The 14000-nt window shown below is 42.5% G+C and overlaps 1 protein-coding gene across 1 annotated transcript; it reads right to left on the bottom strand.

Moving 5' to 3' along the window:
- Nucleotides 1-769: 769 nt before the first annotated feature.
- Nucleotides 770-13916, bottom strand: tgfb1a (transforming growth factor, beta 1a). The gene is made up of 7 exons (XM_040130677.1): nucleotides 13774-13916; nucleotides 9428-12788; nucleotides 3873-4157; nucleotides 3489-3726; nucleotides 2613-2763; nucleotides 1354-1464; nucleotides 770-1255 (listed from the first exon to the last, which is right to left on the bottom strand). Exons 2-7 carry the CDS (start codon nucleotides 9756-9758, stop codon nucleotides 1208-1210), a joined length of 1164 nt encoding a protein of 387 aa, XP_039986611.1. The 5' UTR covers nucleotides 9759-12788; nucleotides 13774-13916; the 3' UTR covers nucleotides 770-1207.
- Between the last annotated feature and the right edge of the window lie 84 nt (nucleotides 13917-14000).

The raw sequence follows: 14000 nt of genomic DNA, 5'->3' as shown, positions 1-14000 counted from the left end.
TTTTAAAGATACAAATTTCAAATGGTAAGTGCACTACAAAATAGGGTAAAAAGGAAAAAATGGGTTGGTTTTATTCCTAAAACAAATCATAGACACTGAATGAATTCTTGAGTTGTGCAAAAAGCATCACACTTCAGAATAAAGTAAAAACTTGTCCTGACACAAAAGGCGATAAATTGCCCCTAATTTACGATGGTTTAAAAAATAAAATAAAATAAAACAGCACACAAGTGTTTCAAGTCGGAATGGCTCTGCACTAAAGCCAACACCACAACCACTTCCCTCACCATCTAAAGACGACGAGCTGGCTGTAAATCCCGGGGGGGGGGGGGGCATGGTGTCATCAGACTTACAACCACTGGTATTACTCATGGCTTTAACAGCCCGAGGGCAAGCTGACATTCAATTATGCACAAAAACACAATGACAAAAAAGCATTGTAAAAATCACATGGGTTGAAAAAACAAACAAAGCAAGAAAAACTGACGGACGGTTCCTGTGAAGCGCTGCTCAGGCGGCTGAAAGCTTCAGCCTCTCAGTCAGAGGGAGTTTCCCCAGGTCGGAGCGTCCCTGTGGTTGTCTGCTGCCCTTTACGGTGGATCTCTCTCTCCGCAAACACCTGCAGCATTACTGTCCAGGAAAACCCCAACAACCACTGTTTTCCATTCCTGGGGTTTAGCACCTTTAACTATGACCTCTTTAGGAAGATGATACCTCCCAGACAATCATCTGTGATAACAAAAGTGTTCCTCCATCAAGGTCATTTTGGTCCTCGTGTCCTCTGGTGTCCTTTGTCCAACTTTTTTTTTTTTTTTTTTTTACAATAATAAATCATTTTAATCCTTTTCCATGTCAAACACTTTTACACGTGTATCGCTTCTTTAGAAATCTGTCCAACAAATAAATTAATTCATTTCAAGACAGATATTTTTAGTACTGCAAGGAAAAAGTATATACACATAAAAAATATCATCTATAATATCTATATAAAGAAGTCCATGGTTTCCAACATGATAATGGCAGCGCTTGCAGAAGGAAAGCTTGACCACAAAGATCCTGATTACTTTAAATATTTTGTTCCCCTCGTCCACAATAATCTCGTCTTCGTTATCGCTGTGAAATTGCTCCTCTCTGTGGTCTCAAACATGACTTCCTCCATCTCTGTATATGTGTGAGGGGATGCAGAGCAGTGTGCCATGTTGTGTTTTTAGCTACACTTGCAGGACTTCACAATCATGTTGGACAGCTGCTCCACCTGAAAGTGAACATCATCTGTAAATGTTGTTTTCACATAAAATGTTCTGTAAACATTTCCCCCTCAGAAGGAAGGTTACTTGGCCGCAGGATAGATACCTTGTGTTGCCTGCCCACGTAGTAGAGGATTGGCAGTGGCTCCAGTGCCTGGGGAACACAGCAGGGCTGGGCAGAGGCTCCTGGGTTGTGATGCTTATACAGGGCCAAAATCTGTAAGCCATTAACACGATGGAAATACAGGAAAACAAAGAAGTTAGCCCAGAATAACATCACCGACCAACTGTAATAGACAAGAGCCTTTGTTAAAATCCAGGTGTTAGCCACAAATTGCTGCCTGTCGAACGCGCTTTGTATATCTCATTTATTTCATGAATTGTTTCAAATATTTGTCGATTAATAAATTAATGATCAATTAATGCATACTGTTTTCCAGAGTTTGCTTTACAGTTGAAAAGGTGCAGTAAATAGTTTTAGTAAGTGACATTTTAGAGGCTATTCCAGTCTGAAAAGAATAAAGATCCAAGATAAATATGTATTCCAGTAAATTTTGTGAATAACTGTCACATTTTCAGATACACACATCACTGACACAAAATGTTAGTTATGCGTGACTTCAACTGAACAAGCCCGGGGGTCTACACCAGTGGCTCTGTGAGGCTGTACATGCGCACAGCCGTGCTTTGAGTTAAATACTGTTTCAGTGCTAACATGTTTAGCAGGTTTAATGTTTACCATGTTCACCATGTTAGTTCATTTTGTTAGCACGCTTACTATTATGAACAATTGCTAATTATCTCGAAACACCAAGTACAGCAGAGGCTGATGGGAATTTCATTAGTCATGCAGGTTTTTGGTCCTTCAAACCAAAGTAATAGACAAGTTAAAATTTTGACCTGATGTTTGCGCTAAATTAAAAGTCAGGGGCTCACCAAAGTGATTAAAATTCATCCTGAGGGGGACATGAATATGTGTACCCAATTTAATGGTAAGACATCCAATAGTTGTTGAGATATTTTTGTCCGATTTTTCTGATTAATCAGTTAAATTAGTCTATAAAGCAGCGGAAAATTGTGAAAAATGCCAGAGGTGATGTCTCCCGGTTGTGATCAACTCACTGACTGTCATTTCAGCACTAATTTAAACCCTCTTAACAAGCCCTGATTCTCATACAGCACAGACTTCACTACTTGATGTGCCCAACGCTACTGGAATCTGAATCAAAACGGTCTTTCAGTAACCAGAGGGGGAGAAAATCAAGTTGTGAGAAAGCCTTCGGTCTGAGCTGCCAAACAACTGAACCTCATTCAAACGTGTAATCAGATGAAGTTTGTACACTACGGTGAGGTGTTGCGCTATACCTGAGAATATTTGTTTTCAGCGTTCCAGATGTAGGTGCAGGACCCCATGCAGTAGTTGGCGTGGTAGCCCGTCGGCTTATGTATCCACTTCCAGCCCAGATCTTTCCTGAAGTCAATGTACAAGCTCCGCACGCAGCAGGTCTCTGTCTGGCTGTATAAGAGAAAACAGGAAAACGTCTTTTGTGAAGTGAGGTGTGTGATGAGAGATTTTTGAGAGCATAGTTGCTGCAGAAGGTGCATTTTTAAAAGCTGCACTAAGGATGGTTTTCATGTAATAATTCCTACATCCCATTAGTGTACAAATGGAAGCTGCATTTGAGAAGCCTTCCTATTCTGAACAAGAGTTGTACCATTTACCTAAGTGAAAGAGTGGTGTCTGATATACCAGCCACTTCTCTGCCTGAAGAAAGCGACAGATTACAACTTAAGCGTAAAATACAAAGAGTCTCCTTACAGCACTGAGCCAGTGCTCGAGTGTGGCTGTGGCTCAGAAGGTAGAATGTTTGTGTTTGAACCCCAGCTCCTCCTGTCCACACATTTAAGTGTCCTTAAGCAAGAAAGCGAACCCCTATTGATCCTGATGGCCGGGCCATCTGCCTTGCAGGGCAGCTTCGCCTTGCATCGGTATGTGGGTGAATGAGAGCACCATTGTAAAGCACTTCTTGAAAAACTTTTTATAGATGCAATCCATTTACCATACAGCTGTTAAAATGACCTCAGACTTGTAAGGTGGATAAACAGGAATAGTTGAAATGTTTTTTACTCATCCCTGCCAATGACAGGTCGTTGCCGATGGGTTAGGTTACCTACTACAGCTTTAAAAATGTCATGAAATAAAATACAACAGAACAATGTAATAAGTGTAGGATTGCTTACGCTGTACATGTATCCTTTGCCTCCGTGGAGCGTTTTTTGCGTGAGGTGAGGTGGCTGCTGATGTTTTGAGGGATGGACATGGTCAGGATGTAGGGTGGTTGCTGCGTCATCGTTTGTAACATTCCTGTGTCTCCTCTACCATTCATGATCCCAGAAATGGAAAAACTGAAGGTGCTATCCTTATTTTGCTCAATCTCGCATCCACAGAACAGCCGCAGCTGGAAACCCTGCTCATCCTCTGGCAAGACAGAAATTTACAACATAACTGGTTGGTTTCATTATCTGTGAAGGTAGATATCATCAAGATTCCACATAAGTTGAAGTAAACAGATGGACAAAGGTACTAGGGCACTAGATAAACTGCACTTTTTTACTGTAACTCACCGGTCCCTTTGAGCCAGTTCTGCAGGGTCTCAGTAACATCGAAGGACAACCACTTGTCTTTCCACTGGTTAGTGATGAAGCGGGAAGCAAGGTAGCGGGCCGAGTTCCCCATACCCCTGTACAGCTCCACCCGCTGCTCAGTAGGTATCACGGGTTGCTTGATAAGCATCCGCAGCTCCGCACTGGTCAGCAGGCGGTAATCCCCCACACTTTGCCGTATCACAGAGATGTTGAAGAACATTGGGAGGATTTTGGAATGCTTGGTGTTCTCTGTGTTATTTTTGGCTGTGATTTAAAAAGGGGAAATTACTTATATGTAAAGTTCAAACCACTATATTAGGCAAGCAAGTTGTAGAAATGCATATTAGACAGACACATGGAAAACGGAAATGTTCTATGAGCTGATCCGCTTGTTTTTAGTATTACATGCCCTTATAAATTTTCCACAGCAGCTGTCGCCTAATCAAACCAGGCCTATCCATAAAGAAGGGGAAGCACTTTGAAGAGGAACTGTAATTTAAATTTTCTTTTATCATCAAGGTCTTTTTAATTTTTCAAATATATCACAAAAGAAAAATACAACTTGAACACAGCCAAGTCAAGTCAAGTTCTTGTCTATCCACAAAGTACTTGACCATTAGTAAATTTGCGCACAGTCAGACATCCATTCAAAAATATACCTGTATAAATTCTTCATATAGATAAAGAAGTAAAAAGAAATAATAATGATAACAAGCAAATTAATAAAGGAGAAAGGAAAAAAAACATAGTTACATAGTTATGGCCATGCCTTCAACAAAGGATATAAATGGTTGCCAAGTGGCATAGAACTTTCTGGTGGACTCTCTAATGGTATTTCTGATTTTTCCTAAGTGGACATGAAACATAACCCGTCCAATGGCCATATGTTTAAGGGGGATAATCTCTCAGTTTGGATAGAATAAGCCTTCTCGCCAGCGGGGAGCAAAAGGCCATCATTGTTATATTGCATTGCATTGAGAGGGGCATCCACTCGGGCCACACCAAACAGTGAAATTAATAGGTCTACTGTTTCCACATATTCTAGAGAAGGTCTCAAAAACATGACCAGAACCAAAATTTCTTCTTTTAAGTGTTTTAACGTTTTGGTCTGTGTTTTTAAAAGCTATCTATGATGTTGTTTTAGTCTTTGAGAATTTGTTATTTTGTTAAAAACTGTAGAAAGACAAAACCACTGAGAACTGTCCAGCTACATTATTTAGGAAAACATAAATATTGGATCAGGACGCTATGTCAGCAGATACTACATATTAAAACACTAAAATCTGGATAAGCAAAAAAAAAAAAAAAAAAAAAAAAACTTCACTTGGATACCTGTGTTGTATCTCTTCTCTCCTCTCCCTCTATTCTGTAGTTTCCTTCACTACTGTACTGAAAGGGTTTGGTATTAGACAAATCCATTTTGTGGTCATGGAGGGGTGGTGGAGCTCTGGTGAGCTTGTGATCATGGAGCTCTGGTGTGTTTTTGATCGTCGGCAAACTACAATTACAGCCTATACAGTAAACTTTACTCTAAACACTAAAAACATAGTGCAATTTCTCTTGGCAGAAGAAAGTATGATTTTTTCTAACTAACGGATCATGGCAGTGGGAAAAATGGGTTCTCTAAGGGAACATTTAATGGACGCGAGGGTCAAAGAATCACGTCAAACTTACCAGTTAAGATTCTTTCAGCTATGAACTTTTTTCTGTATTTCACTATCATCAAAATTCCTCTTTGTAAGTCTTTACTAAATTACCATTATTATATTTGCATGCATGGTACATACAACACTTTAATTTACTACACAATGTAATACTGAGATGTTTATTACTCTGCTTTTCATGTATAAACTTCATGAACAGGTCTTTCAAACATGTTTTTCACAATTCTGTATACACATTAATAAAATGGAATAGCCAGGTTTACAGTGTAACTGAATAATCATAACTGCAGCCAAACAGACATCTATTCCAGCTGCTGTAAAGTTGACCATAGAGAGTGTTTTGTTTTCTTACAGTATTGCTGCCCATATTTGCAGCTTTTATTCCTGAGCCTGCCCTTATAATGACAGCAGGAATATTCCCAAATGCAGAGCTTGAGGAAAAACAGAGCCAAGCTACTGAAGGCTTTAACACCATAAATCTACCAGCGTTACATTACAAAGGATTAAGTCAGACAGAGACGTGCAAAGATAAATACAGGAAGGCAGATGATCGAGAGTGAAACACTGAGTAGAAAGAGAGACTGAGAGGAGGTGTGTGTGTGTGTGGGGGGGGGGGTTGTAACAGGGTAAATGCAAATAAAACAGTAAAGTGAAGAATGCATTCATATGAATATAACTCACAGTTGTGAGGGGTGGAATGGTGTGCGTGGGGGTGAAGAGAAATTGGAGATATGTATGGAGCCTGGGCTCTGACCCAGGACCAAACTGTCTACTGTGCCTCAGCCTGCCAAAGCCGGGATTCTCTTCTCTCATGTTCCGGGAATTACTCTTTGACAGCAGCTACAACCCAGCCCTGCATACTTGTGCGCTGTACTCGATCCAGGCTGTACCAGGATCCTCCATGTCACGGCTGCTTGTGTATCATTTACCAGTATCACCATCTGTGTTGTTGCTTAGGTAGTGTTTCACCCCTTGAATTGAAGCCAAAGTGAAACTGAAAAGAAGTGGTGCGGCGCTCAGAGGGAAACGAGGTGACATTTTATTGGTCCCACCCAGAGCAGAGTCAAATGTTTGGGTGTAAGTGCATGAATGGAAACACAGAGCGTCACAACCAAGAGCGGAGAGCTGGCAAATGATGTACCAGGCAACACGAAGCACGGAAATCCATGGTCTCCAGCTAGTTTAAGTAAACTGAGATAAATGTGTTAAGGGTTATTGAAGTGTTTATGAAACAGGAAATTAAGTCACTTCCCCTAACAAGCATATTGGCTGCAGCCCCATGATTACATTGAAGCTTTATCCTCACTTCTACTTTCCAATTTACACAGCTTGCATTGTCTCTGGCCGCTTATCACTGAACTGTTCACTTGATCAAAATACAACGGTTTGATTGAACAAAGTGTAAAATTTCCTCTACACGAAAAGCTAAGATAAGCCCTCGCTCCTCCAGATAGGGGTAAAGATAGCTCCCTAGCCGACGTACTAACATGGGTGTGGGGGGATTTGTGTGTTGAATCAGGGCCTACCCACAGGTAAGCTGGGGACAGCTGTTGTGACAGGTAGGGAGACAGCCCTGTAATTACCAGTGGGAGGAACCAGATTCCAGCAACAGGTTAAATACCTGCCTCCTTCATATGCTTGGCTCCACCTTCCCACATCCCACTTGTTCATGTCTTGTTTCGCCACCTTACCCTGTTTTACACGTGGTGTCTGACCCCAGTTCCTATACTTCTCCTTCGTAGGTTGGCAGCAGCTTTATTTACTCTTAAATATAATAATTACTCTGGGACAGGGAATTCATTTCAATCCTGAAAATCACAAAGTGACTGGTTTCCAAAGGAGGAAAGAGTTCCCTCTGGAAAGTGACCTGAATTACACTTGGACCAATACCATATTAAATACAAGAGGTGAATTTGTGTGGGTTTTAGGGGAAGGATGTTACTGCTAACCGGCTGAAGGAATATAGCCTAATACTCCAGCACAATTACCAAAACCATTAAAGTTTAAGATGCTCTGCACACAAATATGCATCCCCGCTGGCTGTTTCAGCGTATCAGGAAAGTGTGATTTGTGCAATAAAAAGAACCACAAATTGAAATGGTGAATAGGATTGTTAATTAGTATTTTAAAAACTTGTTCTCCAGTGGGATTCCATTTTAATTACTATGTTCAAATCCAGTTCTTTGCTGTTTTACTTCCCACAGAAAAGCAGAAGGTGGATTGTCTCCCACACGCCCTTGTATTTATTTATTTATTTTTTTAAATACTTGCAAAACAGTTCTTGCTAGGTCTACACACATATACTTGGCGTTCAGCCTTTCCCAGTGTGTGGAGGTTGGCTCTGTTTTAAGGAGCCACACTGGGGGTTAGGACAGTGGATGGGTGTTCTCTGGCATTCCACAGAGGTAGGAAACACACACTCCCCATGGGCACCGCTTGCACCGGACCTGAGTCACTCAAGATCTCAGTGGTCATCAGCCTGACTTCCTTCCTGCCAAGCTGCCCTGTCACAAACACGCTGCAAACACACTGATAATAGGATCAGGAAACCCAGCAGAGAGAAGCAAGAGGGGAGGACGGACAGACAGAAAGAGAGAGAGACGGGTGATCTAGGGCAGACAGACATAGAAATTAAATGGAAAATGGTCAAAAAGAAAGAGAAAGAGATATGATGGAGAACAGGTGACAGGATAAGTAAGGGAGAACCCAATGCTCAGGTTACAGGAAACACCCAGTCCCCAAAGGACAGAGAGAAAGAGAGAGGAAGAAGAGAAAATAAAAGACAAAAGGAGAAAGGGTGAGGGTGAAGGAGCACATTAGATGTCCTCTCTAGTCTCATTTTTCTATTTTCCCCGTCCTTTTCTTTGGTTTTCATCTAAGCAGAACAAAATCATGCCCTTCATTCTGAAAGTTCCTTTGTTCTCCCCTTGGTCTACACACTCCTGAACACGGTCCATCCATTCAAGTCTTTCTTTTGAAGTCGTGGATAAAAGAGGGATAGTGTGGATGTCTGTCTGACAGGGTGAGAAGTGTAGGCATGTAGAGAACAATGGAACAAAGAAACAAAACCAAAAAAATATGTTCATCATAATAGTTTGAGAGTCAATGCACAATTAAAGCCAAAGACCATTTGGCTGAACAAACAATATACGCAGCCTAGCCAAACAAAAAGCGCTAATAAAGCAGTAAAAACGCTGTGGATACCACGAAAGCAACACAGAGCATCAGACCAGATGCAACACACAGTCCTGCTAACTTGTAACACCTGTGATCTCTGAACTCCTCCAGCTGCCTGAAGATGTTGGGTGGATCAGAAGGGGTACACATGGTGAGGGAATTTACGAATGAGAATTTACACCAGCCATCAGGCAAATGATCAACAATTTGGGCTGTCGCCGCTACGTTTGTCTGTCCCAGTGACTATTCAGAGACATATTTATGCTGAAATGTGGTGGACCAACAAAATGAAAAATGTTTAAAAAATCGCTTTAAACAGCACAATGCCTCATATCTTCTTTGGTTTTTGATACATTTATATGCAGTAGTTGTAATGGACACCTGTTGATTTATCTTTGCCATTAGCAACTTTTAATGTAAGATCTGAAGAATGACCATGTTTTTAAATGGAAACAGTGCTTCCATGTATATGTGTGTGTGTGTGTGTGTGTGTGTGTGTGTGTGTGTGTGTCCTGAGCAGTGTGCCTCAAGTGCCTGTAAAAGTAGGAGCAGTATATCACAGTCATACTATTACTTTACATTCTTAGTGCTGTAGTTAAGCCATCAGCAACTGCCTCCATTCTTGACGACGGGTGTCCATTTCCGCACAATACATGACTCGTGTATTGCTGTTCAGAGTTATCTGGTACTCACATGTCATGTTGAACTTGTCCAGCACCTTGGCGAAGTACTCCTCCTCCTCCTGTTCTGTGGAGATGTCTGTCTGGACCTCAGTCTGCTGCTCCTTCAGCATCTCTTTGGTGCTGTTGTAGAGGGACAGCAGAGTGGTAGGGATCTCCTGCTCGTCTCCAGCCTGATCTGGCTCCGGCTCTTTTGGCAAACGCAGTTTGCTGAGGATCTGGCTCCTAATGGCCTCAATGCGCTTTTTCTTCACCATCTCCAGGTCCACCGTCTTACATGTAGACATGCTACTTACGTTGCCCACCGTGTACACAACCATGAGCATCAAGAATGCCACCTTCATGGTACCAACCTGACTGTAACCACTTATGTGCTCTGGTTCTTGGCAAATCCTCCCTCACCTTTTCTTTCACTGCCTGACTCTGACCAGGGATGCTTAGGGAATAGTGAATCACTCCGTGGAGAGGTGTGACTGACGCAAGGTGTTTACACACAGCAGAACAGTTAAAGCAGTGTGGAGAGCCCTGAAAGTTCAGGACTACCGGTGGCACCGCTGTTGCTACTGCTGTGAAAACCACCTAACACTTGTGACTTCTTTGCATAGAGGCAGGTGGAGAGACTCCCAGTGGGCAGACAGACATCGAGTGACGAGCCAGCCTCTGACTCAGCCACACAGGTAACACAATGACGTCCCAGACACTGAAGCGAGTCCAGAGCAGAGCTGTCAAATGCTAACAGAGCCCAGCCAAACATGCACACGGACAGCGCCCCCAAGACTCAGAAGACCTCTACAGCACCCATCAGTCCAAAACAATCTACAAACAGTCAAATACTCAACAGAGCTGGTTCTGTACTCACAGACCAACTTGTGATTGATATTTTCAAGCCTCCACTTCCAATATTAAATTGAATACTGTCTACTTTAAGCAAGCATATACAGCTCCACGTGTCAGCTCAGGGCTGTTTTGCACTACAGGCAGTCTCTCTTTACATGTCCCCAGAGACAAGGGAATATGAAGGGATATGTACAACACTCAGCAAAATGAAAAGTGGCATTAGGAGCGGCGTTACGATGTAAAGTCTAATGCCTCTCTAAAAGTCTCTAAGGAAGAGAAGATAGCAATGAAACGTCCTGTGCCTAAAGTGTATAAATGGCCCTCTTTTTTTCTCTTTTTTTGAAGTTTGATCAGATGACCTCTGGCTTCCTTTACAGCACAGATAAAACTCTCAGGGGCTCTGAGTCAGCCCAGCGCTGATCAAGTATCCAAGGTGAAGGGAAAGAAAGTATAATGTAGTATTTAAAAAACACTCTTTCACTAACTTATTCTACACCAGTCACAAGCCTATACAGTCAAGCCATTAAGAAATATCCCCACAGAAAAACATTCGACAAACGTGGATCACTCTCCGCTTGCACTACCTCTTTTCAGCAGTATCAGCATGTGATCTGTGTACAGCTGCAGTTTACCAGAATTGTTCAATGCCTCCGACTCATGCCTACTTCACAGACAGAGCAGCTGTCTCTCTATCTGTGTGTTCATTCTCAAACACAACAGTATGACAGTGTGTGCTCTCCGGCTCAAGCAGGGATGATACCGTGAGATAAAACACATCAAAACTCTCCTTGTGTCAATGAAAAACTGTCCTCCTGTAACAAAAAAATCAAGTTTGACAAACCTTCTCTTTAAATGAGTGTACCATCCAGACACAGCAGCAGCAACAGTAGACAACAGTAGCGAGAGAAACAGTCCCTCTTAGCTCACGCTGTTTTGGGAATCAGATTGTAGTCTTGTCTGTGTCCTCTCTTTCCTCTATCCATCCATTGGTATCACCTCGTTTATGCCCTCCACAGCTCCTTCACACCTCCCCTCTTGAGTCTCCTCTGACACAATTCCCTATTCACACCTCTCTTTAACTCCCTGCCTCCCTGCCTTTCCCCTGGTGTGCTCCCTCTTTCCTTGTGCTTGTCAGAGCTTGCTGGTGACAAAGTGATTTGTGGGAGCTCTGAGCTTAGCTAACTTTTCTCTCACACTCCCTTGCTCTACCTCTCTCTCTCTCTCTCTCTCTCTCACTCTTCTTTTTTTCTGGTTCCTGTTACTTGTTTAATAGAGCGAAGAGCTCTCCGCCCAGGAAGTGAGGGTAACGGCCGCAGTGTAAAACATCTGCTGTTTAACAGAGTTCTGCTGCCTGTCTCCTGTCCACATCAGGAAGCCAGGAGCTGAACACCCTGAATTACTGACTTTAGGGGCACCAGCTCTCTTACACTCTCGGGCCTGTCTGAGATTGAGGCAATGATGACTGACAATGTCAACAAGCCTTGCGTGGCACTAGTGTCTCGCCAACAGACCGCCGCATTTACCTGGTGGCTGTGAAGGTGAATGTCTGCCAGGGCAAAGAACTGAGGCCCTTGGGACAAGCTGGTCTAAAAGTAGAATGGTAAATTTCAAGGGATGGAGAGCCAACAGGGCAGGTCCTTGTGGTGTGCTGCCCTAGGTCTGGTTGCTTTTTAGAGGTTGGATTGTGTATTTTCAAAAGGAAGGCCAGACTAAAACAAAAACGGGTGATGGTTTCAATCATTTTTTCTCTCTGTCTGAAGGATGATTCAACGGGGAAATAAAGTTAGTAAATTGCCATTGTAGTCTTTGCTTTTCCCATGGGTTGCTATTGTCTTACATTCACTGGGACAGTTATGAAGAACAAGTTATTCATCAAAGAATGGCAATAAATGGTAACATTTAACACAAGGAAAGTCAAGGCAAAAATTCCCAAAATACTGGCTATATATAACAACTAAAAACAACGATAACTCAAACAAAGATACTGTACACTATACTTGTCCCACAGTGACAACTGCCATATCTCTCCGATTACCATTAATGATAAGATACTGAGGGTAAAATGAGGGCAGCTATCAAATGTCAACAGCTATTAATGTAACTTGTCTTGGAGCCTAGGAGCTTTGACAGGTGTGCACTGCCACCTGATGGTCAAAGATGGTATCTTATTTATAGGCGCTCTGATCATTGTCCCCTTGATGGTGACACACACGTTCGGGGTTGACATGCTACATTTTGCTGTATGAATGTCCCAAGCATATGCCCTGACCCATTTTCTCTGCTCTCCATTGGCCTCTTAATATTGGCCTCTGAACACAACAATCTCCGTGCCTTACTGACTCCATACAACCAACGCATCTCACCGATCTGCCATGGGGCATTTCGTACCCTTCGCCACAAGGCCTTGCTTGATGCCAGCACCTCAACGTGCCTGCGTGTCTCTGAGCACAAGAGTGCAACATGGTCTGCTTTCCCAACATTCACCGTCAGGTCCGAGGAGTATCCCATAGAGCTGTGGCAAACTCCCTCGGCTCGTGCTGGGAGGAAAAATATTCACAGGCAACAGAGAGAAACACTAGTGTATAACTCACGTAACCACATCAGGCCGGTCCTGCATACATTTCATATTTGTGGCAGAGTGACAGGAGGATGTAGCTTCTTTCAACAGTCTTTCCTTGAATGGTGAAAATATTGCTCTGCAACCTTATTTGGATAACAGCTCACATATTCATTGCCTATACTGGCTTATATATAGTAATATGGGGCCTGCTCCTATAAGCAGAGGTGGAAGAAGCACTGACATCTTTTACAAAAGTAAAAGTAGAAATATACCAACGCAAAAATACTCCATTACAAGTATGTCATTATCTAAGTCATTTCAGTCACTCAAGTAAAATTACAGAGGTGTTATCAGCAAAATGTACTTAAAAGCATCAAAAGTAAAAGCATTCGTTGTGCAGCTGAATGGATGCTGTGAATGTTATATTATCATACATGCTTAGATTATTATTGCCTGAACGTGTAAGGAGCATTTTTCTCGTGGCTGGCCAAGGTTAGGCTCCCTGTAACTACTTTATATGTTGTTGGGTATATTGAAATAGATCATAATGTATAAGTCGATCGTGAGCTTTGGATTTAAGATGTCAATATTCAAAGGAAGTAACTATAGCCATCAAATGAATGCAGCAGAGAGCACCTCGAACTGTGCTTGAGTTAATGCACTTACTTTCAGCCAGCGATTATAGGCAAAGTTAAAAAAAAAAAAATAAATAAAGGTAGGCTTCCACACAAAAGTGAGACGACTGGAAGCTATGAAAAATAAAAAATAAAAACATTTTTTCACAGTCAATACTGTGCTAGCGGAAGTTATGAGATAACATTTGGGATTCAGGTTAGCCTCCTTACTAGCTAGGTTAGTTAGCAGGAATGTTTAACGGCCCGGCTGTTTCCCCAGCTCGACTGTCGACTACCCGTCTCCATGGATACAACGCACGTGTATTCGCTTGCGTGTTTTTAACTTACGTAGCCAGCTTCGCGAATTGGTGTCCCGGGTGGTTGTTGTCGTGGTCGTCGCTCTTTTCTGCGCAGTTTCCATGGGGGTAAGTCAAACGTCGTAACGAGCCCGGCCGCGGTGTTTATTTCTGTAATTGTGGGGGTAGGACTTTCAGTGTGAAGATGGAATCAAAATGTAAGACCTGAGGATAGAGCGGTTGGACTGTGCTCGGGGTGGGGGGGGGGTACAAAGCGGA

The sequence above is a fragment of the Xiphias gladius genome, chromosome 7 (assembly GCF_016859285.1).
Source record: "Xiphias gladius isolate SHS-SW01 ecotype Sanya breed wild chromosome 7, ASM1685928v1, whole genome shotgun sequence".
Lineage (NCBI taxonomy): Eukaryota > Metazoa > Chordata > Actinopteri > Istiophoriformes > Xiphiidae > Xiphias > Xiphias gladius.
This window is presented reverse-complemented; position numbering and strand designations above follow the sequence as displayed.